The 24,990-nt window shown below is 41.9% G+C and overlaps 1 protein-coding gene across 2 annotated transcripts; it reads right to left on the bottom strand.

Moving 5' to 3' along the window:
• Positions 1-6,076: 6,076 nt before the first annotated feature.
• On the bottom strand, positions 6,077-16,442 carry MRPS33 (mitochondrial ribosomal protein S33). Of its 2 annotated transcripts, none has more exons than XM_047763580.1 (4): positions 16,384-16,442; positions 15,039-15,091; positions 10,952-11,193; positions 6,077-6,694 (listed from the first exon to the last, which is right to left on the bottom strand). In XM_047763580.1, exons 3-4 carry the CDS (start codon positions 11,164-11,166, stop codon positions 6,589-6,591), a joined length of 321 nt encoding a protein of 106 aa, XP_047619536.1. In that variant the 5' UTR covers positions 11,167-11,193; positions 15,039-15,091; positions 16,384-16,442; the 3' UTR covers positions 6,077-6,588. The 2 variants fall into 2 exon arrangements, with proteins under 2 accessions (XP_047619536.1, XP_047619537.1); XM_047763581.1 differs by lacking the exon at positions 16,384-16,442 and adding an exon at positions 16,244-16,377.
• Between the last annotated feature and the right edge of the window lie 8,548 nt (positions 16,443-24,990).

Here is a 24,990-nt window from a genome sequence, read left to right as displayed (position 1 = left end):
TTTGAGAATTTTTGCGTCTATGTTCATCAAAGATATTGGCTTATAGCTTTCTTTTTTGGTAGTATCTTTGTCTGGTTTTGGTATTAGGGTGATGGTGGCTTCATAGAATGTCTTTGACAGTGTTCCATCTTCTTCAAGCTTTTGGAAAAGTTTAAGGAGGATGGGTGTAAGTTCCTCTTTGTATGTTTGGTAGAATTCGCCTGTGAAGCCATCTGGTCCTGGACTTTTATTTGTAGGGAGTGTTTTTATTACATATTCAATTTATTTTCTAGTGATCAGTCTGTTCAGTTGATCTATTTCTTCTTGATTCAATTTTGGCAGGCTCTAAGTTTCTAGAAAGTTGTCCATTTCTTCTAGGTTGTCAAATTTGTTGGCATAAAGTTGTTCGTAGTATACTTTTATGGGTTTTTTTTTTTGTATTTCTGCAGTCTCCTTTTTCATTTATTTATTTAATTTTATTTTATTTTGGTTTTTTTCTCTCCTCGATGAGTCTGGCCAGAGGTTTGTCAATTTTGTTTACATTTTCAAAGAACCAGCTCTTGGTTCTATTGATTTTTTTCTATTGAGTCTCTATTTTATTTTCTTTCTGATCTTTATGATTTCCTTCCTTCTGCTGACTTTGGGCTTTATTTGTTCTTTTTCTAATTCATTTAGGTGGTGGGTTAAGTTGTCAATTTGAGATTTTTCTTCTTTTTTGAGGAAGGCCTGTATTGGTATGAATTTCCCTCTAAGCACTGATTTTGTGGCATCCCATAGATTTTGAATGGTTGTATCTTCATTATCATTTGTTTTGTTTTGGGTTTTTTTTGGTCTTTTTGCCATTTCTTGGGCCGCTCCCGTGGCATATGGAGGTTCCTAGGTTAGGGGTCGAATCGGAGCTGTAGCCACCAGCCTACACCAGAGCCATAGCAACGTGGGATCTGAGCCGTGTCTGCAACCTACACCCCAGCCACAGCAATGCCGGATCCTTAACCCACTGAGCAAGGCCAGGGATCGAACCCACAGCCTCATGGTTCCTAGTCGGATTTGTTAACCACTGTGCCACCATGGGAACTCCGTTCATTATCATTTGTCTTAAGGTATTTTTAAATTTCCTTCTTGATTTCCTCATTGACCCATTGGTTTTTTAGTAGCATGTTGTTTAGTATCCATGTAGTTAGTTTTTCCTCATTTCTTTTCCTGTGGTTGATTTCTAGTTTCATGCCATTGTGTTCAGAGAAGATACTTGAAATAATTTCTATACTTGTAAATTTGTTGAGGTTAGTTTTGTGCCTCAGCATGTTGTCAATCCTTGAGAATGTTTCATGTGCACTTCAGAATAATGTATATTCTGATTTTTTTCGGGGGGGATATAATGTCCTGAAAATGTCAATTAATTCTAACTTTTCTACTGTGTCATTTAAGATCTATCTACTGTGTCATTTAGGATCTCCTGCAGGTGACTCTAATGGTTAACCTGAGCTGAGAACCACAGCTCTGAACTTCAGCTCACATATAAAATGGAAAAAGGAATATTTACTTCATGGGGCCTATTATAAAAAGTAAGCGAAACAACTCATAGAAAGAGTTAAGCATGGTGCTTAGCAAACAGTAAAACCTGAACAAATGGTAGTTGTTAATGAGTCCTCAGACTCTGCAGATCAGTGCTACACTGACATGTCATAAAAGGACAGAGAACTTAAGGGCTTGTATTGGTTCATTCAGGTTATGGCTCTGAGGTTGCCAGGCCCATTATAACCTTTGCCAAGCAGAGTTTTTATTGTTTATGAGTCTTCACACATGCTATTTGCTTAACCCTTTCTCTCTGCCTGTGTTACCCCACTTACAACAGTGTGGTGGTTGGCAGTACAGGCTTTGGATCAGGCGGTTGGATTTAAACCTCAGTGTAGACATTCATTGAAATACTCGGATTGGAACTCTTTTTATTTATTTCATTACTTTTTATTTGGCCACGCCCATGGCATTCATAAGTACCTGTGCCAGGGATCGAACCTGAGCCACAGATGTAACCAGAGCCACAGCAGTGACCAGGCTGAGCCCTTAACCTGATGAACTGCTAGGGAACTCCCGGGAGCTCTTTTTAGATAGAACCTTGTTCTCTTCAATTTCTGTCCAGTATTGTTTTTATTCTAGACTCAGTGGGTCAATTAGTAGTTTTGAGGCTCTTTTGGGAAGATGATTCTGCACTGAGCACCGATTTTGATTGTCAATAAAGAGGAGCTTATGTTTTCAGCAACAGACACTGAAGTTCTCCATACATGAATCTATCCTGTCTCAGAAAACATGTTTTCTTAAGCAGAATGAAGATGAAGATGTTTCAGAATCTACATTGGTTTAAGTCTAGATTTTACTTTAATATGAACTTTAATTCTGCCAGATCGTCAGTGAGGTTAGAAAGTGCATCTGGGCAGCTTTCTTTTTTTTTTTCTTTTTGCCTTTTCTTGGGCCACTCCCGTGGCATATGGAGGTTCCCAGGCTAGGGGTCGAATCGGAGCTGTAGCCGCTGGCCTACACCAGAGCCACAGCAATGCGGGATCTGAGCCACACGTCTTCGACCTACACCCCAGCTCACCACAACACCAGATCCTTAACCCAATGAGCAAGGCCAGGGATCGAACCCGCAACCTCATGGTTCCTAGTCGGATTTGTTAACCACTGAGCCACGACGGGAACTCCAAGAAACACTTTCTTTTGAACTTACAAATGAGTGCTTAAGGGCCATGAAGACAGGACTGGCAGGTTAAAAGACTCTTCCTTCTTTCTGTTGCTCATAAAATTTGTTCCTATCTCTAACTCTCTTCAGTTTGAAACTGAGAAGTTTTGGGAGAAATGTGTAAGGAAAAAGGAAAAAGACAGGGTGAAATTTTAAGTTTTGACTTATTTTGTAGAAGTTCTTCATAAATAAAAGTATTATTATGTGTATGTACTTTTTAAGAAATGAGTTTCTGGACCCCATGATTATATACACAAATAATAAAACGCATCCCATACCTGCTTTTTCCTGAACCTATCATGCTGCATGTAAATGTGGCCAACTTCCTATTTTTAGCAGGTATTTGTCAATACCGCATTGGAAACATCTGCTAGTAAAATATAGCAGTTCCTACTAGTCAGTCAAATAACTAAAAATATTTGACTAACTTTTACAGTTTACATAGTCCTTTTCACAAATATGTAAATATTTCATTAATCTGGTGAAGTATTATCATGATTTTACAGAGGCAGAAAGAAGTTCAGAGATGGTAAGTGACTTAAGTTCTCACAGCCAGTAAGCAGAACTATGTCACAACCCTCTAAGGCGAATCCAAAGCCCAGGCTGAAAAATCAAGGGCGAAATCCTCCAGGCACACAAAACACTAAACATTAGGGAAAACATAGTTTTGGTTTTGACCAGAGAAATCTAATTATACAATCTGGCTAGCCTAAACCTACAGTTAAATTTTTTTTTTCTCTTCTAGTTGCAGTTCTTGTTTTAACCTTGGGTCGATGGTGTCCTGAAATGTGTTGGTTCCATGGGGTCAAGAGTCACCTCTTCCCTGTTATCCTCTACTTTCCTTCTGGTCCGCTGTCCAGTACAGGCTGTTTTGAGGCTCACAGTGTTTACTCTATCAGTCGGTTTTAGGGTACAGCTCATGTTCTAATGCCTTTTAGCTTTAGTTTCTGGTTTTCCGCATGGAGCAGCGCCACACCAATCTGCTGCTGAGCTGTCTACAGCTTCCCTATCAAACTGTGCTAAGGCTGCCTGGAGGCTCAGGGACCATTGTTGAACCGACACGTTTTCTTGGCTTGTTTTCTGACTTAGGCTAATATTGGTATCGAATGCAGTTACTTTCCTTAAAGTGTCAAGCTAGGAGTTCCCATCATGGCTCAGCAGAAACAAATCTGACTAGTATCCATGAGGACACAGGTTCAATCCCTGGCCCCACTCCTTGGGTTGAGGATCCGGCGTTGCCACGAGCTGTTTAGGTTGAGCTCTTGTATCTGGCATTGCTGTGATTGTGCTGTAGGCCACTGGCTACGGTTCCAATTCAACCCCTAGCCTGGGAAGCTCTATATGTCACAGGCGTGGCCCTAAAAAAAAAGTGTCAAGCTAATGCTCCTCAGTTCCTCTTATAGCCAGTCTTTCTTCAAAAGGCGGAGATGACCTCACAGCATCCACCTAGCTAGATTGGGTTCAGGCTGCAAACTGTTTCTCAGCCCAATACTCTGGAGCTCATCTACTGGCCTGGCTAAGCTAGACTGGCCAAGAGTAAGAGTGCCTCTGCACTTTTCTGAGCCACTCCCGGAGATCTCGTTAATACTTGGTAATACACACACATGCTCATTCACACAATCTTAGGGACTAAGGCTGTTCATCTGTGTCCTCAATAATTAGCATGTCAAACACGTGGCAGATCCTCAAGAAAGAATTCTGCATGAATGGATTCTCAGCCTTCTGCTGGAACTCGTGGCTATCAGATACAAAACATCCGTTTTTAGGTAGTTTTTATTTTTATCAACTATAATGTAAGCCCTAGCTATACCATCTGGATTATGTATCTTTAAAAATATCATTTATCTAAACATATGTCACAGGATTTCTACTAGTTCAGGAATTATTCACAGGGCAGTTATTGCCAATACTTTCAATGCTGCAGGGAAAGAAAATTATAGCTGGAGCAGTTGCTATACATGCTCCTTCCTGCCTGTGGCTTTTCTTTTTCCTCCTTGAGGAGAGGTAGAAACAGGGCTTAAAGATACTTTAGGAGTTCCCTTGTGGCACAGCAGGTTAAGGATCTGGCATTGTCAGTGCTGTGGCATGGGTTCGATTCCCTGGCCCGGGAACTTCCACGTGCCGTGGGTGCAGCCAAAAAAAAGGCGATACTTTATTTAACACAACAATGTGCATATAGTTAGCTTCCTGCATTGCACACTTAACAATAGTTAAGATGGTAAAATTTATGTTTTTGCCACAATAAAAATTAAGTACTTTAGAGATCTTTAGAATTCTTAGGGAAAAAAAAATCAGAGAAACTCTCACAACCTCATTGGAAACTCACTGGTAGAATACAATAAAATGAACATCAACTCCCCGGAGGTACACAGGTCATCTTTCACAGAGAAAACATCTTACACAATCCAACCTCTGGTTAAGTCCACGCTTTCCCACAGAACTTGCAAAGCTCTTGATAGTCTAGCCTTTGTCTATTTCACTATGACCAACCCATACTAATTAGCAGTCTTTAAAAGTTTTTTTTCTTTTTAGGGCGGCACCTACAGCAAATGAAGTTCCCAGGCTAGAGGCTGAATTGGAGCTGCAGCTGCCGGCCTACACCACAGCCAGAGCAACGCTGGATCCAAGCTGTGTCTGCGACCTACACTACAGCTCACAGCAACACTTGATCCTTAACCCACTAAGCAAGGCCAGGGATTGAACCCAAGTCCTCACGGATACTAGTTGGGTTTGTTACTGCTGAGCCACAAAGGGAACTCATTGAGTTAATTTTTTATTAGGAAATATTTGAGGCATGTAAAAAATATTGAAGTTAACGTAACTAACACTTGTTTATCCACCTCTCTGCTTGAAAAGTAACAGACACAATTACAGTGCAGACACAACTGAAACCCCTTCTATCCCCGACTTCAATCCCATTGTTTCTCCTCCTGGAGGTGACCTCTGTCCTGAATTTGCTGTTTATCACTTCCTGCGTGTTAGTGGTGGTTTTTCAACCTTTAACAGGACAATTTCTTCTTACCTCAGGGTTTTACAAATGGTGTTCTCTGTGCCTCAAACACTTCCCGAGCATTTTCCTTTTGCCTAACTCTAATTTATTCCGCAGAGCTCAGCCTAAGTATCATCTCTTTAGGAAGGCCTTCTTTAAGCTCCCTAATGAGGTTTGGGCCTCTTGCTGTCCCTCTAGATCGGTCCCTTGATCCATCCACACTCTCATTCTCACAGAAGTCCAGACTTTTCCTTTGTGGCCTGTAATACAACTGCTTTTATGTAATTATATAGTATTAGTAGGGACTATTTCTTGCCAACCACTGTATTACCAGGGCTCTGGTACCTTGTACCTTGTGGACGGTAGATACTTAATACTCTGACCAGGCACAGCCTTTTATCCTGCACATTTATCTTACAGGTCTTGTCAAAGGAGTAGGTGGAGAGGCGCATGAAGTTTGTGAGCTTGGTGGTGGAGACAGTGGCTGAACAGCCGGAGAGATGAAAGAGTTTAGGGCCGGCTAAGTGGGGAGGTGAGAAGGCAGTAATGAGGATGTTCATTTAATGAGTTTCCCCTCCACTCCCCCAGCCTCCCATCCCCTCCCAAACAAGTCATTCAGCAATAATCATGTGTTCCTTTCTTTGGGGAATAAGGGAAACCTCAGGTTATAGAACCAAGGCCAAAATAATTTTGCACAATTAGCATATGTTCAAGAACCCAGTCCCAATTCAACCGGATTAGATTTCCACCTGGAGATGACTGTGTTCCTCCAAAGCACCTTCACCTCAGGGGGCTCACAGGGCTCCAGTCTGTGGAGAGACAACAAACACACGCCCTTCTGCTCTCAGTCGCCAAGGAAGGCATCTCCTTGCCCGACGGACCAGCATCATTTCTTTTTCGTTGCTCTTTTCCCTTCTCCTTTCCTTGGTTTCCCCTTTCCACGAAGCTTCTTCAGACGCAGCTGCTCATCCCTGAAGTCCTGATGCTCATCTCTGAAAGGAGAAAGAAAAAGTAATTAGCCAGTGTTTTTACCAGACTGAAAAGTACACCAGTCTCGCCCTGTTCTCTTAGGTGGTTCTGGCTGTCAAACTTTGACTTCTACAGGCACATGCTTAGATTGAACAGAAAGAACAGGACTGGTTCCAAAAGTTCATTTCTAAGTCAGCTTCCCTCAGAAACAATGCCACGATAGCCCACGTAAACCTGTGTAATCAGCACACAACACTAGTAATTGCCCCACATTTCCCTATGACACTAGGATGAAACACTTGAAGGGGATGTAAAGTGGGTGTAAGCTTCAAGAGCTGCACGAGACCCTGAGAGCCTCAGGGGTTAGCAGCTACTACAAGGCGGAGAGGTCTGGAGGAAGCTGCCTTGATGGCAGTGGGTAATTCATACAAGCAGGCTGCTGGGGAAAAGCTCAGGCAGAAGGAAGCCAGATCAGTGGACAGGTCCTCCACAGACAGGTCCTCTGGGGATCAAGGCAGCCAGGGTGTGACGTAATGGGGTGTATGTAAGTTGCAGACTGACTGGACTCTTGTGGCTGTGTCACTGCAATGGCTCTGGGTACTGCTGTGGCTTCAGCCCCTGGCCAGGGAACGTCTGCATGCTGTGGATGGGGGCGGGAAGGAGAAAAAATGTCTGCATTCTAAGATCAAATACCGTCATCCCTCGGTATCCCGGGGCATTGGCTCCAGGATCCCCCTGCAGATTCCCAAATCCACTGATACTTGCGTCCCTCATATAAAACAGTATTTGCATATAACCTTCACACATCCTCCTATATACTTTAAATCATCTCTACATGACTTATAATACCTAACACAATGCAAATGCTATATAAATAGCTTCCAGGTACATGGCAAATTCAAGTTTTATTTTTTGGAACTTTCTAGAATTTTCCCCAATATTCTTGATCTGTGGTTGGTTGACTCTGCAGATGTGTAACCTGCGAATACAAAGGGCTCAGTATACCTAAAATGGTATAGGGTTTAAATACGTAAGCTCTGGAACCCATCTGACCCTGGGTTCAAATCACAGCTCCATTGTTTAGCAGCTGTGCGACTTGGATGAGGGACCTTCCCTCTCTGCACTTTGGTCTCCTCATCTGTGAAAGTGTGGATACTGGCATAGTAATTAAATGTGAGAGGGGTTTGCTGGGCCCAATTTTTAACTCTCTAGGTTGTTGTTTTTTGTTTGTTGTTTTTTTTAGGGCCGCACCTGTGGCATATGGAGGTTCCTAGGCTAGGGGCTGAATTGGAGCTGTGGTCGCTGGCCAACACTAGAGCCACAGCAACGCCAGATCTGAGCCATATCTACAACCTACACCATAGCTCACGGCAATACCGGATCCTTAATCCACTGAGCAAGGCCAGGGATCGAACCTGCATCCTCATGGATACTATTCATGTTCATTTCCATTGAGTCACGACAGGAACTCTCAGGCCATTTTAAAATAGATTGGTTTTATAGGGTATGATGTTTCATTTCACAAGCATGATCGATACAACAGACCTCTCTGGGATGAGCTATGACTGCCTTCAAATAAGCCATTCTCAAAAAAGCGAGTAATTCTTCCGAAATATAAGTCAGATCATGTTGCTCTTGTTTACAACCCTGCAAACCTGTGCCGAGTTTTACTCCGCGCCCTTCACAATCCACGTTACCTCCCACTGCCCTCTCCTCAGCCCGTGCTGTTCCTGGAACACGTGAGGCACAAGGCCTTTGCTCTGCTCTTGTCTCCGCCTTGAAAGCTCTTCCCAGGTTCCTCCTGGCTCCCCCACTGCCCGCAAGTCTCTGCTTAAACCTCCTCTTCTCAATGAGGCCAACCCAGACTGCCCTGTTTCATCCTGTGACCCATCCTCTCCCCGCCCAATGAGTGCCCAGTCAGCACTCTTGATCCTGCTCAGCAGGCTCTACTCTTTTTTCTCCCCCAGTAGCACATTCAACTTTGTAACACACCACATAATTGCCTTATTTAATATGTTCTTCTCCCTCTTCCCCCCACCCCCCACCCCCGCCCCATTTCTGACCACCCCGAGCCAGAAGGAAAGCTCCAAGGGCAGGGGTCTTTGTCTCTGCAGAGGAGCCAGGCCAGGCACCTGCTTGACTGGATGAATCACTCTTTTTGAGAAGATGCTTCCCTTCCCAGCTTTGAGTAGGTCTTTGAGTAATATGTTCTTTACGAAGATCGCCTAGTTTTATTCTGCCTGACTCCCCAGGAGGCCTTGCGCTAGAGGCACCATTTACCATAACTAGTGACTAAATACATGGAAATAGTTATGCTTTTCCATGGATAACTAAATGTCAAATATTTTTTCTCTGCCCCCAAAGATAGTCAAGGCTTTACTTTTCAAACAAATGGAGAGTAGCAGCAAACAAGTAAATTAACTGAATTTAATTTCGTCATGGGTTCTAATTTTCTACTCAGGACATCTGCCTTCCTATGACATTTTATTTGGGGCAAGAATAAAATTAATTTTGGTTTTCTGAGCTGAGACTAATGGCAATCCTCAAAGCAATTCCAGAAATCCAAAAATATGTCGTGGATTATCACATCTAATACATTAACTAAGAATATCTATTTTGTTCATTGCTGTTCCCCTTGTGCCCATCCTAAGTGCCTGTACATGGAAGGTACTTTAAAAAAGTCTGTTGGATAAACGAATGTACAATCTTTAGTTGTACGGAATGAACTAATAATTTTATTATACTAGAGCAAACAATCCCAAGTTAATTTTTTTTTTTTTTAGGGCAGCATATGGAAGTTCTCAGGCTGGGGATTGAATTGGAGCTGTAGTTGCCAGCCTACACCACAGCAACTCCAGATCCTATCTGCGTCTGTGTCCTACACCATAGCTCATGGCAACATTGGATCCTTTAACCTAAAGAGTGGGGCCAGGGATTGAACCCGCATCCTCATGGATACTAGCTGGATTTATTACTGCTGAGCCATGATGGGACTCCTAAGACAAGTCCAATTAAAACATGTTACATTAAGGAGTTACCATCATGGCTTAGTGTTAATGAACCCGACTAGCATCCATGAGGGCACAGGTTCGATCCCTGGCCTTGCTTAGTAGGTTAAGAATCTGGTGTTGACGTGAGCTGTGTTGCAGGTAGCAGATGTGGCTCGGATCCCAAGTTGCTGTGGCTGTGGTGTAGGCCAGCAGCTGCAGCTCTGATTCAACCTGGGAACTTCCATATGCTGAAGGTATGGCCATAAAAAGACCGAAAAAAAAAAAAAAGGTAGGCATTTTAGCTTTATACAATTAGATGCTGTTTGACTTCTTTTATAATGAGCATGATTTGTTTGTAATTAGGCTATTTGTTAAAGAAAACGATTACACGGGCATTTGACCTTTTTCCTGAGAAGTATATCATCCTAAGCACCCACTTCCCATACATACAAATGTACAGTAGAAAGAGCATAAAACTCTTACCAGGACACAGTATTATTCTGTTATAATGTCAATTACACATACTCTTAAAAGTGAACTACAGCTTATTTAGACCAAATTAGTACCAACTAAAAATGTCAGAAGATGGTGAGAAGTAAGAAATCCCAAAACATGGCCACCAGGAAAGAAAGGAGGCTTCCTCACAGCAGTTAGGACGCCGGGGCCCCGGGGCAGGGACCCTGCATGTGACCAACCAGCATTTCTTCTGCGTTTGGACCAGTTTTCCTCTGCATCCAATGAGTACTCTTAGGTGATGACTAATTAAACATCTCTCAGTAACTCCGTATCTAGTCCACGTTAGTCACATTTTAGATATAATTAAGTTTCCTTTTTTTTTGTCTTTTTTGCTATTTCTTTGGCTACTCCTGTGGCATATGGAGATTCCCAGGCTAGGGGTCTAATCGGAGCTGTAGCCGCTCGCTGGCCTACGCCAGAGCCACAGCAACGCGGGATCCGAGCCGCGTCTGCAACCTACACCACAGCTCACGGCAACGCCAGATCATTAACCCACTGAGCAGGGGCAGGGATCGAACCCACAACCTCATGGTTCCTAGTCGAATTCGTTAACCACTGCGCCACGATGGGAACTCCAAGTTTCCCTTTTTTTTGGTGGTATACTCATTCTGGATATTTTGAAAACTTCTTTCCCGCCACCACCTGTACCTTGTGAACTCTCTCGGTACTATTATAAGAACCACAAAAGTGTAAAGGTAGAAGGCTAATTTTTTCCTTTTCTGATCTACTAGACAAATCTTTTACAGGTTGCTCTATGTGTTTCTTTGCTGTTACCTGTAGAGGCCAAGAAAACGTAGTGTCCCCATAAGCGCAAAATAAGTGTTGTGATTTGGATACCAGTCATAAGTCTCCTTCCTCTTGGCCAAAGGCTGCTCGCTAAATAGCTTTACTACTTTCATGGATTTGGAATCGGTAGGCCTGGCAACTTCACCAAATAGCCGAGCACTCAGACGACTCATGCGCACAGCATATTCTGAAAGTGAAGACATTTCTTGAGCAGCAAGGAGCAAGAGTCCCTATAGAAAATGAGAAGATCAACGGGTTAGTCTAAGAAGTTTCCAGATTGTCTAATGAACGCTTTAGAAAATGAAAACACAGCAAGCCACACGTGAATGAGTTTCATACTGTTGGCAGGATGTGCCTCAGGGTTGAGAAACATTCACAGTACATGCATGCTTTGCATTTGCAGCTTTTTTTTTTTTTTTTTGTCTTTTTAGGGCTGTACCCACGGCATATGGACGTTCCCAGGCTAGGGGTCTAATTGGAGCTGTAGCCACTGGCCTATACCACAGCCACCAGCAATGTGGGATCCGAGCTGTGTCTGCGACCTACACCACAGCTCACAACAATGTGGATCCTTAACTCGCTGAGTGAGGCCAGGGATCAAATTCGCAACCTCACGGTTCCTAGTAGGATTCATTAACCACTGAGCCACGACAGGAACTCCTACAATTGCAACTTTTACATTTGGTGTTCACGTACTATCACGCTCTTACTGTAATACCCTTTTTACAGTCAAGGATTTGTGATTCGGGGAATGGTTATTTACTGACAGTCAGCTTACCTATTTGTAGGCTAGATGAGGACAGGGAAACAAGTTACCCTATCGCAGCGCTGTTATTCTACCTTCAAAAAACACCTACCTCAGCAATCTGCAGAATAAACATGCTGACTGCTTGCCATCTAAAGGTTTAATCACGGTGCAGAAATAATTATGCTGTTGTCTTTATTATCAGCCCTTTGAATGTTGTTCTCCTCAAGGGCTCCAGATGGCTCTGAGACAGCTAATGAGTTATGAGGTCATTTAGCCTCTAGGTTGCTGGATTGAATTCTGCCTAGAGACTGCGAACCATTTTGCAGAAACAGAGATAGTAGTCTTACAGAAATGAACTCAACAGCTCAAAAGATTCCTTTTATTTCTGAATAAAGGGCACTGATGAATTGTGATGTTACTTGTCTTATCTTCCATCTTATATATTCTGCTTTAATGAAAACCAGCTAAATTTTTGTTAGCTGAAAACAGTAACTTTTTCTTGGGAGGCATAGAAATAGTATAAGAATGATGTCTGTAATATGCAGAAATTACAGCTAATATTCATCAACAACTATGTAGGTGATACATAAAAATCAAGAATGTTCACAAGGACTAGCGCCGGCACTTTATAATACCTGTAAATGGAGTATAACCTTTAAAAATGACAAATCACTACATTGTACACCTGTGACTCATATAATATTGTATATCAACCATACTTCAATTAAAAAAAAAAATAAAAGGAGTTCCTGTTGTGGCTCAGTAGTAACGAACCCAAGTAGTATCCAGGTTCGATCCCTGGCCTCGCTCAGTGGGTTAAGGATCTGGCATTGCTCTGAGGTGTGGTGGAGGTGACAGACGAGGCTTGGATCTGGCATTGCTGTGGCTGGCAGCCACAGCTCCAGGTCAGCTCCTAGCCTGGGAACCTCCATATGCCACACATGCGGCCCTAAACAACAACAACAACAAAAAGAAAAGAATGTTGCTGGTGGAACAACTTTCATTCCATTTCAGTTCAAATGTAAAGGTAACTGTTGGCAGAATATGCTAATTTATGTGAAATTTTTTCATTGAAATGAGAGTTTTTGTTGACTAAGAGAGTATCCTGAGGGAAGGTTCAGCTGGGATGAAAAGGAGTTGATCTCCAAATAGAAAAAAGGAGGCTTAAATTCATCTTGAAAAACCAATGGAGGAAATATATAAAAAACCCTCCTAAAGAGGAATGGTGCCAAGTAAGTTTCAAAATTGCTCTGGCAATTTAAAATCAGTATTTAAATTAAGGAGTTTTTCATGTCTATTCCAAGATCCACTGAAGAGCAGAGGATGACTTCAAACCAGTTTCAGGGAGTTCCCGTCGTGGCGCGGTGGTTAACGAATCCGACTAGGAATCATGGGGTTGTGGGTTCAGTCCCTGCCCTTGCTCAGCGGGTTAAGGATCTGGTGTTGCTGTGAGCTGTGGTGTAGGTTGCAGATGCGGCTCGGATCCAGCGTTGCTGTGGCTCTGGCGTAGGCTGGCAGCTATAGCTCCAATTAGACCCCTAGCCTGGGAACCTCCACATGCCGCAGGAGCGGCCCAAGAAATAGCAAAAAAAAAACCAGTTTCAGAAGGTCAATCTCAAAACCATTTACTATTGTGAACATGGAGCGAGCAGTCTTGGGCCAATAGTGCCACCTGAAGGCCAGCAACGGGAGAACTGCCAGGTCCAGGGTCCACTCTGGGCCCGACCCTCACCCTGGATCCCGGCAAGCCCTGCTCTTCCCTTTTCCTCCTTTCAGAGCTCTCAGTTCCAAGATTCACTTCCATCCAATTCTGGCCCCACTGTGTGGATGGGGATGGACTGTGGTTGTTAGGGCCAGAGTTATAATCTCCTCAGTGAGAAAAAAAGTCATTAACAGAGAAAATCGTACAAGTCAGGGCTATAAACCTCTAAAGACAAATTTCCAGAAGTTGCCTTCAGAAGCTACAAGAAGTTCCTTCGAGTGCATTATCTTCTCTCTTCTTTCTACTTTTAAGGTTATCTTTTTTCCAAACAGCAGATTAAAAAAACTTAAAAACAAACTTTCTTAATCAATTTCCTTTGTTTTGCTACAGAATAGATTTCTGTTACAACTGCACAGTATTTCCACAGTCAGTTATCTACAGGTGATGTAGGAATTATCGTTTTTTCCCCAATATTTTTAGGAAACTGCTCTGAATTCCAAATCATTTTACTTTTTTTTTTTCTTTCTACTGCCACACCTGTGGCACAATGGGGGATAGGGGGTTGAATGAAATGCAGTGGCAGGCCTATGCCACAGCCACAGCAAATGCTAGATCTGAGCCACATCTGTGACCTATGCTGCAGCTTGCGGCAATGCTGGATCCTTAACTCGCTTAGCAAGGCCAGGGATCGAACCCACATCCTCATGGACACTATCTTGGCTTCTTAACCCACTGAGACACAACAGGAACTCCCAAATGATTTTACTTTTAAATGAAGAGGCAGCATGGACTCCTGAAGTTCTGCTAATTATTAGCTGGGTTTTTTGAACAATTACGTATTTTCTCTAAATAGCTTCCTTTTTGGAAAACAAAGGATATATGAGAAATATGACAGTGGACTGAGTGAATGGTAAACTAAAAACAAAACACACAAATGAAAAACCTAAACACAAAAAAACCCAAAAGTTTGGTGCTTGTATGTTCTTTATAGAGGCATTTGCTTATTCCTGGTCCTCACTTAATCATGCAGAAAAGCAGATGCATACTCCATGCATCTGAACCTGTACCTCCCTGGACAGCCTCACTTACAAACACTGACCACCAGAGAAACATAGGGGAGGGGACCAGTGGCTTGGTAACTTGATGGGTAGTAAGGAAGGAAGGGATTCATTAGGGCAGTGGTCACTCAAGTCATCACGGGATGCTAAGTTATTTCCAGGCCCACCTTGGAATGTAGTGAATTACCAAGACACCTAGCTCATAAATAAGAAGGTCTCATGAGAATCCAATGGAATATGATCATATCACAAAATCTGAGTCCTAAAACTTTTATGATGGAGAAAGAGAATAAGCCTCTCCAAACCCAAATCCTTTACTAGAAACAAAGACCCACTTGCTAAGTAGAAACAAACTGAAAATGGCTATTACAGTTATCAATTACTGCTCTAGAGTGTCCTACAAAGCATAGACCTATGTCTCTGAAGAATGGCACAGGAGCTTGGTATTGCCATTTTTTACATAGGCTAAAAGAGCTAAAAAGTTCTGCTGTCCATAAATACTGGTCCTGAGACAAGCAAACTGCCACTTTTTAGTAGCTTTTTTTTTTTTTTTTAAATTAGCCTTACCTAGGACTTTGCAGGATCCTGGTATGCCTCTTTATAGAATCTTTCAACTTGATCTTAAAAAAAAAAAAAAAGAGATGCCTGTATTAAAGACATTAAAGTAAAAGGCAAATAAATTCAATTTTTATTCACTGAAGCCGTTCTAAGGGGTACAGAATAGTCACTTAAAAATCTGAATTAAAGCAAACGGTATCATGAAAAATTAACTGGACTTGAAAGGCTAAGCAAAAACAAATTTCTCAAAAGTGCTAGAGCAAAGCATGTTAAGCCCAAATGAGAAAATTCCCATATTTTTACTTAGCATGACAGTACAACTTTCTTTGATCTTTTGGATAGATCTGAAGCATTTAAAAGGCCGGGCTTAATAACTGGCTTTGGATTAGGTTTGCCTTTTTTCTTCGAAAAGTGCAGCTGATGTACAGGAGTTCTTAACCTAGGTATCCTCAGTGTGGTGAATTCCGTGGAACTTTAAAAGTATATACTGAAACGTGTGTGTGTAAATATTGCTGGGGAGAGTGGTTTCTCAAAAACCACTGGTTAGTGAAGACTGCCACCCTTGGAGTAGAAATGCTGGTTGGAATCTGGCTTCCGTACTTCCGTTTGCAGTAGTACCTATTCTTTGCCTTCGTTTTCTCATTTACTGCAGAAGAGAGTTACACTGCTTCACTGCGTTGTGAGGCTGACAAGCAAAACTCACGGCACAGTGCCTGCCATGATAATCGTCAGGCCTCAAGGAATTCACACACGGTGCAAACGTGTTTCACAGGAAAACCGTCTAAACACAATGCTTTATTACTTTTAAAGCCCGGCACCGATTATTTTACTGGGTCAGAGAGAAATGAATGGCTCTGAATACAGATCAAGCTTTATTCCGTTCAACAGAACACCACCAACCCCCTCCAACTGCTTCGACCACGCCTGCCTGTGATGAAAGCAACAATGTGAAGTCAACTGATGGGCATTTCGCTAATATTTTTCTTAAATATTATTTTATTATATTTCTCTTAAGCTGATAACAAAACCAGTCTGCACCCTCCACCCGCCATAGCTACGGTGCAGAAGGCCGTTTGATGAGCAGAGAAACTGAACCTTGTACGCTGCCTAATCAGGAAGAGAATAAGTGCGGCAGAGAGAAAACTACGCCACCATCCTGCGTTTGGTAAACTCCCCAAATTATGCAGGAAAAGGCCAAGTTGTTTGGGTGATACCTGTGAGACCGCCGAGCTGGTTAATGAAATTGACTCGTCCTATTCGGGGCGACTCTACAAGGCTGGAGACCTCCGCAGGAGCTCTAAAGCCATCGCGCATAGGTCACCACCGACCCCCTAAAAGTCACGAACAGCCTTACCTAGACGTGCCCTTCCTCTGCCGCGCGCCCGCTTCCCGGAAGACCCGCCCCCGGGCCCGCCCCCAAGCTTCCGCCCGAGACTTCAGCGAAGAGCAGTAGAGAAACGGAAACTTGGCGGCTAGAGCGAAGCCTTAGTGAGAGACTCGGAACTCCTGACGTCACACCTGACGTCGCTCAGGGAGGTCGGCCCCTCCAGGTGAGCGGAGGACTGATGCGGCTTCCAGAAGTGAGCAGCCCGGCTTTCCTGGGGGATACTGCGGGATTCGCTCACTGTGTTTTGTTGGACACGGCTGTAGCGCTGACCCCCAAACCTCCGAGGCAATAGTTTGCGTGTGCCATGTGGTGGAGAATGAAGTGCATTTCTTTTTTCTTTTCCTCCACTTTCTTTGTGTTTTCGTTCTCTTTTCATCCAGCTTAGGCCTTAACCTGTTACGAGCGCATTTCCCGACCTCAGGGGCTGAAGAATCCTGACCCACCAGGAGTGCCATTCTTCTCCCTCCCACAAATCGGCTCACCCTCTGATAATCATTTAGTGTCACCTCTAGGAGGCCATTTCTGATACTCCTTTGCTGGATTAGGGCCACTGTTTGCAGCACTCTGTGTCTCTCTCTCCCACTAGCCTGGAAGCTTCTTCAAGGAATTAGGGTGGAATACTTGTCTGACTCCTCAGGAGTTACCTAGACTCCTCTGGGCAGATAGTAGAACATTGATAGTAAATCTCTCAAGCAAGCCACATTCCATAGACATCGTATGAAACACTTGTTTAATGTTCAGTAGTTCAGCTGAGAATACCACTTATTTTCCAAGTCAATGAATACTCTAAAGTGTACCCCTGGAATTAAGGCAAGTTAGCAGTGAGCTATATACCTTCAGGTTATTTTGTTGACACCCTCTTCCCTCCTATAGACTTTTGTTTTGTTGTATTTTGACATTTTATCAATATATGCTATAGAATTTGTTTTTATCAAGTTAGGTTTTGACACGTTATCAACCTATGATATAATTAGTAGCCTTATTAACTTGGGTCTAGCTTAAGGAGTTGACACAGGGTAGAATTCCTGTCGTGGCTCAGTGGTTAATGAATCTGACTAGGAACCATGAGGTTGCGGGTTCGATTCCTGGCCTTGTTCAGTGGGTTAAAGGATCTGGCGTTGCCATGAGCTGTGGTGAAGGTCGAAGATGCGGCTTGGATCCTTCGTTGCTGTGGCTCTGGCGTAGGCTGGCTGCTACAGCTCAGATTAGACCCCTAGCCTAGGAACCTCCATGCACCGCAGGAAGGGCCGTAGAAAAGGCAAAAAAGACAAAAAGAAAAAAAAAAAAAGGTTGACACAGGGTATACTGAGGATACCATTCATAGCTCAGTCCAAAAAAATATCCTGGGTAGGAATTTCACCTTGTCTTTTGTGTTTCTGTGGAGTTGGTTTTGTTTTGTTGTTGCTGTTGTTTTTTTTAATCTAGCAACGACAAAACTTAATTGTTTTTTTAAATTCATTTTCAAACCAATGAATCAGGTAAACCAGGAGGCTTCATTTGAATGTTGGCTATTAGAAAGTTTAAAACCAAATTTGCAGGACTCCTGGCAAACAAATATAAACCTGTTATTGGCTGCATTTTGCATCTCTGTCTTTGTTTTTTTCCCTTTTCATCTGTTTCCCTTACTTGTGTTCTCAGAATATTTTGTGGACCTCTGTAAGCTACCATAACTCCCTTAAAATAAATATTAAGGGAGCAAAGTGTATAAAATTACAGGTGGCTGTGTACTCTGGGGCACTTTGCGTTTTCTTTTTTTTTTTAAATTCAACTGACGTTTATTTAACATCTATTATATTGTACTGTATTCAGCTCTGGTTTTCAGAAGCTGAATTCACAACAAAAGGCTAATTAATGCACTGAACAGAATATAATAAATAATAATTTTTGGTTAAAATTTTTATTTTATTGATTTATTGATTTTTTTAATTAACAAATTTTTATTTTATTTTTGTCTTTTGTCTATTTAGGGCCCCACCTGTGGCATAAGGAGGTTCCCAGGCTCGGGGTCAAATCAGAGCTGCAGCTGCTGGCCTACACCACAGCCATAGCAACATGAGATCTGAGCCGCGTGTGTGACCTATACCACAGCTCACGGCAACGCCAGATATTTAACCCACAGAGCAAGGCTAGGGATCGAACTCTCGTCCTCATGGATACTAGTTGGGTTTTTTTAACCGCTGAGCTGTGATGGGAACTGCTAAAATTTTTAATTGTATGAGATAGAACTATTTTTTTCATATATTTCTACTTTTTGTTTGTTTGTTTGTTTGTTTTGCTTTTTTAGGGCCTCACTTGCAGCATATAGAGGTTCCCAGGCTAGGGGTCATATTGGAGCTGTAGCTGCCAGCCTATACCACAGCCACAGCAATGCAAGATCTGAGCTGTGTCTGCAACCTACACCATAGATTATGGCAACACCGTATCCTTAACCCACTGAGCAAGGCCAGGGATTGAACCTGCATCCTCACGGATGCTAGTCAGATTCATTAACCACTGAGCCATGATGGGAACTCCTAAAATTTTCAATTGTATAAGATAGAACTATTTTTTCATATATTTCTACTTTCTATTCATATTTTTACATTATTGAGATACTATTGAATGGTGCTGTTTTTTTTTTATTATAGTTGATTTACAATGTTCTGTCAATTTCTGCTGTACAGCAAAGTGTCCCTAGTCTCTCTCTTTCTCTCTCTCAAACACACACACACACACACACACACACACACACACACACACACGTTCTTTTTCTCACATTATCCTCCATCGTCATGCTCCATCACAAGTGACTAGATGAAGTTCCCTCTGCTATACAGAAGGATCTCATTGCTGCACTGACTCTTTATTATGTCAATTTCATGGGTGTTATACAGGTTTCTGGAGCCTGCTATAATACAACTCCACAAACTTGGTGGCTTAAAACATCAGAACTCTATCCTCTGACCGTTCTGGGGGTCAGAAGTCCACAATCAGTGCCACTGTGCCAAAATCAAGGTGTTGGCAGGGCCGTGCTCCTTCCATAGGCTCTAAGGTAGAATCAGTTCTTTGATTCTTTCAGCTTCTGGTGGTTGCTGGCATTCATTGACTTGTGACCACATCCCTTCAATCTTCCAGGCCAGAATCTTCAGTATCTCTCTGATACCCTCTCCTCATTCTGTGTCAGATCTCTTACTACCTCCCTTTTATAGGGATACATGTAATTGCATTTAGGGCCCACTTGGATAATCCAGGATAATCTCCCAATCTCAAGATTCTTAATTTATTCATATCTGCAAGGGCCCCTTTCCTGTATATAGTAGGATTTACAAGTTCCAGGAGTGAGGGCTGATAATCTTGGAGGACACTTTGCTGTCTACCACAGACTTCGAAACAGCAAACCTATGATATAGGCCTAAAAAATGGGTACTGACCAATAGGGAAGTTTAAACATTAGGATGGGCAAACTAATGTAACAATCAAATTTAACCTCCTGTGGAGATTAACTTGCAGATTGTGACTTACCCTCTTGTAACGCCAAGCTAAAGCTTCCTTAAGAACCCTTGTTATTGTGTTTTCTGTACATAGTTCTGTTTTCTGTAGCCCACTGTTTTTAAATTGTGGGCTATGAATTACTAGTTGGTTGTGAAATCAGTTTAGTGGGTCACAAACAGCGTTAAAAGACAGTAGAATAGGAAGTATCAGAGTGCATCACGTACAATGAGGGTTATTATTATTTCATGAAACAATATGTATATGTGTTTTGGATCATGATATAAAATACGCTTCTCACTCTAGGTTGTGGTAAAATGGAAAGCCTCTGCTGTAAGCAGATTCATTATTCATTATACTTTATAGCAGATAATCCTTGCCATTAAAGCAGGAATTAAAGCTTGCATCGATTCCAGTACTTACTGTGTGGAGTAATAGTCCACAGAATAGGTGGATACCTATTCCTTTGAGTAAATCAACTTACAGATCCCCTGTTTCTATAAGTACTCTTTCCTAGCACTGTGTAGATTCTTCTTTCCTATTTCTTTTCTCTCTCTTTTTTTCCTTTTATGGCCACATGTGTGGCATATGGATGGTCCTGGGCCAGGAGTCAAATCAGAGTTGCAGCTGCTGACCCACACCACAGCCATCGCAACACCAGATCCGAGCTGCAGCTGGCAGCAATGCCAGATCCTTAACCCACTGAGTAAGGCCAGGGATCAAACCCACATCCTCATGGACTCTCTGTCAGGTTCTTAACCCCTTGAGCCACAACGGGAACTCCCTTCTTTCCTACTTATGCATGTGCAATAGTTCTGTTCTCATTTTACCAAAGAAAGGTATATCCCTCACCCAGGGTGTTAAACCCTTGACAAAGGGACAATTCAGCATGTCTTAGGCTTCCTGTCTTTTCCTGTTTTGCATATATTTCAGGTAATGGTAAAGTGTGGCTGTTAGAAATACGGTATCTGGATACGTGTTACGACTTTCTGAAATCACATATACTGTGTGAGTGTGAATGGTAGGAGTGATAGCAGCTTTCCTTTCATCAACACGTCTCTTGTATCCTCTATGGTTAAGAAATGAATTGTTATTGAAGGATGAAAACAAAGTGAAACCATAATTGAAGAAAATATTGAACCCTGGGGTTCCCATCATGGCACAGTGGAAACGAACCCGACTAGGAACCATGAGGTTGCGGGTTCGATCTCTGGCCTTGCTCACTGGGTTAAGGATCTGGCGTTGCTGTGAGCTGTGGTGTAGGTCGCAGACGCGGCTCGGATCCTGCGTTGCTGTGGCTGTGGTGTAGGCCAGTGGCTACAGCTCCAATTTGACCCCTAGCCTGGGAACCTCCACATGCCACGGGAGCAGCCCTAGAAAAGGCAAAAAGACAAAAAGAAAAAAAAGAAAGAAAAGAAAAGAAAAGAAAATATTGAACCCTAAATTTCCCTTATTTAAACATAAGTAATTTTTTTCCCCAGCTGTTCTCAGTGCTTACCTGAAGGATGTGTCATCTGGAAAGAAAAGTGACTTTGAACAGCAGAAGGAGTAGAGGTTAGTGACACTGATTCTTTTAAATATGAAATGGATTATTTTGGAATTACCATTGTGGCTTAGCGGTAATGAACCCAACTAGTATCCATGAAGATTCGGGTTTGATCCCTGGCCCTACTCAGTGGATTAAGGATCCAGCGTTGCTGTGAGCTGTAGTGTAGGTCACAAACGTGGCTTGGATTTGGCATTGCTGTGGTTGTGGCATAGGCTGGCAGCTGCAGCTCCAGTTTGACCCCTAGCCTGGGAACCTACATAGGCCATGTGTGTGGCCTTAAAAAGGCCAAATAAAATAAAATAAAATGGATTATTTTAAAACACCTTCATATTTTTTCCCGTTACATGAAATAATTTGGTAAAAACTCAAATATAATTTTATTTTAGATTTGGCATGTATTGTTCAATAAAGGTTGAAGCATCTTGTGAAAATCACAGTTCACCAAATATTTCCTGTTCTCTCCCTTTCTGGACATTGGAGTTCATCTCCTGGCAGTCTAGGAATTGGGTCAGGCCATGTGACTTATTTCTGGCCCATGAGTTATGAGCAGAAGTGAAGTGTTGCCTTTCTCCGTATGAAGCTCTCTAGAGCTCTCCTTTTCCCCTGCTGCAGAGGATCATTGCTCTGTCAGCCTGGGTCCTGGAGGCCCAGGTCCTGTTCTGCCAGCCACAGTGTGCGTGTAGCTTAGGTTAGAAATGAGCCTTTGTTACTTTAAGTCGTATGATTTTTTTGGAGGCAAGGGTGGTGTGCTTGGTGGCATGCAGAAGTTCCCAGACCAGGAATCGAACTCATGCCACAGCAGTGATAATGCCAGATCTTTAACCACTAGGCCACCAGGGAACTACTTAAGTCATAACAATTTTGTTGTTTTGTTGCTTAAGTGTGATCTAGCCTATCCTGATACACTTATTTTATCAAATTCTATCCTAAAATATAGAAATAATTTCAATCCTGACCTTATTTCATTTTTTAACATGTTTAATACTTTGTCTCCTAGTAATAAAAAATAAAATTATGTACTAGCTGTTGGACCGATCTATTCTTTAAGGTATACTTTTATTCTTCATTAAATATATAGGAAATTTTTTATTATTGTTTCCAAAAAACTGATTAGAGCTATTATAGAATTTTTATATGTGATTTTTAGATTTTTTATTTAGTTATTCCTGAAAACTGAAAACAAAATTTCAGTATATACATGGACATAATTATTAAAGGAATGCTGTGCTTTTTTAAAAATCATATTCTAATTCATAAGTAATTTTTATCAAGTTTTACTATTATAATTAAGGGATGACAGAACCATCTAGATTTATTCCTGATTTTATGACATTATAAAAATGTATAAACTCATTCAATTCATTCTTATATCATTTTAATCTTGATTGGTTTTAATAATTGAGTTTATGAGATACATTTTATAATCCTCTCAGTTTTTAAAAAATTTACATCAAATGCATATACTAACACATTTATTTGAGCTGAAAATTAAGTCAGACTTTTTCTCAAAGCGAATTCTATTTAGATGATGGGCTTGACAATGAGAATCGACTGTAGTGTTAGGTTATGTGGTCAATAGCACATTTTCTACAAGTTGAATACGTTTTATTTGCAGCTTCGAGGTTCAGCAAAAATATATAAAGCACATGATGAAATGAAAGTGTTTTATCAAAAATATTTTACATTAAGTTAATAATGTTTCCATTTTGCTAATCCTTTAAGGGTTATTTCAGGTAAGGCAAGATGTTTCTAAATGACAACAAAACAAATATGGATTTGGCAAATCACAGAATTGCTTTTTTGGTACATTTCCCAGACATTGTGAAAATGAATGGCTCTGATGGCTAGAAAATAAATTCCTTTTCTTTTAACTCAAATTTTAGATTTTCTTTTGGAGTAAAACAGCCTCCCCACAGTTCTAAGCATGTGCAGATTAGGAAGTGAGCCCAGTAATGGGTCAGTTTATATAGAGAATTAGGAATCCCTTTCGCTATCTTCCTGCTCTTTAAGATTTTCCTCATACTTCTGCCCCCAGGAGCTTGTTTTTTAAATATATCCTTACCAGAATTCCCCCCAATTCCACTCACCCAAGAGAAATGAAAAAATAATTTTACACAAAGACTTGTTTTCAAATGTTCATGGAAGCTTTATTTATAATAGTCCAAACCAAGAAAATGTCCATCAACTGGTAAATGGATAAACAAATTGTGGCATCTTTTTTTTTCCTTAAGGGCCGCACCTGCAGCATATGGAAGGTCCCAGGCTACGGGTTGAATTGGAGCTGCAGCTGCCGGCCTACACCACAGCCACAGCCACAGCCACCTAGGAACTGAGCCACGACTGTGACCTACACCCCAGCTCATGGCAATGCTGGATCCTTAACCCACTGAATGGGGCCAGGGATTGAACCCGCATCCTCATGGATACTAGTCGAATTCATTGTCTTGGAGCCACATTTTGGGAGTTCCCTGTGGCTTGCTTTAATCGTATCAAATTGTGTTTTTGAGATCCATCCATGTTAATATGTACACATATAGTTCATTCATTTAAATATATGTAGACTGTTCCACTGTACGAATAAATTCCAGTTACTTAACCATTTTTATACTAAGGGACAGTTAGCTCTGCTTTTTAATTTTTTGCTATTAGCAACAGTGATCCAATGAACATCCTGTACAAGTCGCCTTCAGCATATGTTTAAGAATCTTTTTAGATGAGGCATTTGGACATGTTATTGCTGGCCTGAAGAATATGGCTTTCAACTATATTAGGCATCAAAAAATTGATCTTAAAAATGGTCAATGCCAATTATATTCCGTGAATCATGTATAAATGCTCCTGTTTCCCTGTGTTTAATATTTCATATAATCAGATTTGTTAATCTTGGAGAGAAATACCATCTCATGTGCATATTGTGGATTGCTAGTAATGTGCATTGTTTATCTCATTATCCCCCTTCCCCCCTCTTCACCCCAAGTTGCTGGTTCTTCCATGTTGTTCCTCTGAATAAATGATAACCCTTATTATTCTAGATGCTCAAGCCAGCAATCTGGTGTCATCCCTGAGTCATCATCCCTCCTCCCCTACATCCATCCACCAAGTCCCCTCTGCTCTTATTTCTTGTCCACAATGTTAAAATAATGTCCTAACTAGTCTCTTTCCTCCAGCGTATCCCCTTACAGCTGATTCCCCTCATTGTAGGGAGATTATCTTTCTGAAACACAAACCTGATTACGCAATTGCCCACCCCCAACCCCAACAACCTCCAGATGGTTTTCCATTGGTCAGGCTCTGGCGTGGCTTATTAGGATCATCACAAGCTGGCCTCTGGGCCTCCAGCCTCATTTCTCTTAAGATCCTCGATCCAGTGTTACTGAGTCAGTTTATGTTTCAGGATGTATCCCTGCCTCCAACACTCTCTCCTTTTTCTCCTCTGGCTAATTTTTCTTCATCCTCACTTAAGATGTCATTGCCTTCAGGAAACACGTCCTGATGCTCTAGGACTGTGTCTGGTGATGGTGGTGGCGTGTGTTCTCTGAAGGACATCATAGCATGAA

The sequence above is a fragment of the Phacochoerus africanus genome, chromosome 16, assembly GCF_016906955.1.
Source record: "Phacochoerus africanus isolate WHEZ1 chromosome 16, ROS_Pafr_v1, whole genome shotgun sequence".
In the NCBI taxonomy this organism is placed as follows: Eukaryota; Metazoa; Chordata; class Mammalia; order Artiodactyla; family Suidae; genus Phacochoerus; species Phacochoerus africanus.
The sequence above is the reverse complement of the archived record's forward strand: the minus strand, read 5'-3'. Positions and strand labels throughout refer to the sequence as shown.

Bases quoted from the DNA above. Each gene is read 5' to 3' on its own strand.
- MRPS33 (XM_047763580.1), bottom strand. From the start codon at position 11,166: ATGTCTTCACTTTCAGAATATGCTGTGCGCATGAGTCGTCTGAGTGCT. The intron at 6,695-10,951 runs GTAACAGCAAAG...TTCTCCTTTCAG, and splicing joins CGTTTTCTTGGCCTCTACAG to AGATGAGCATCAGGACTTCA.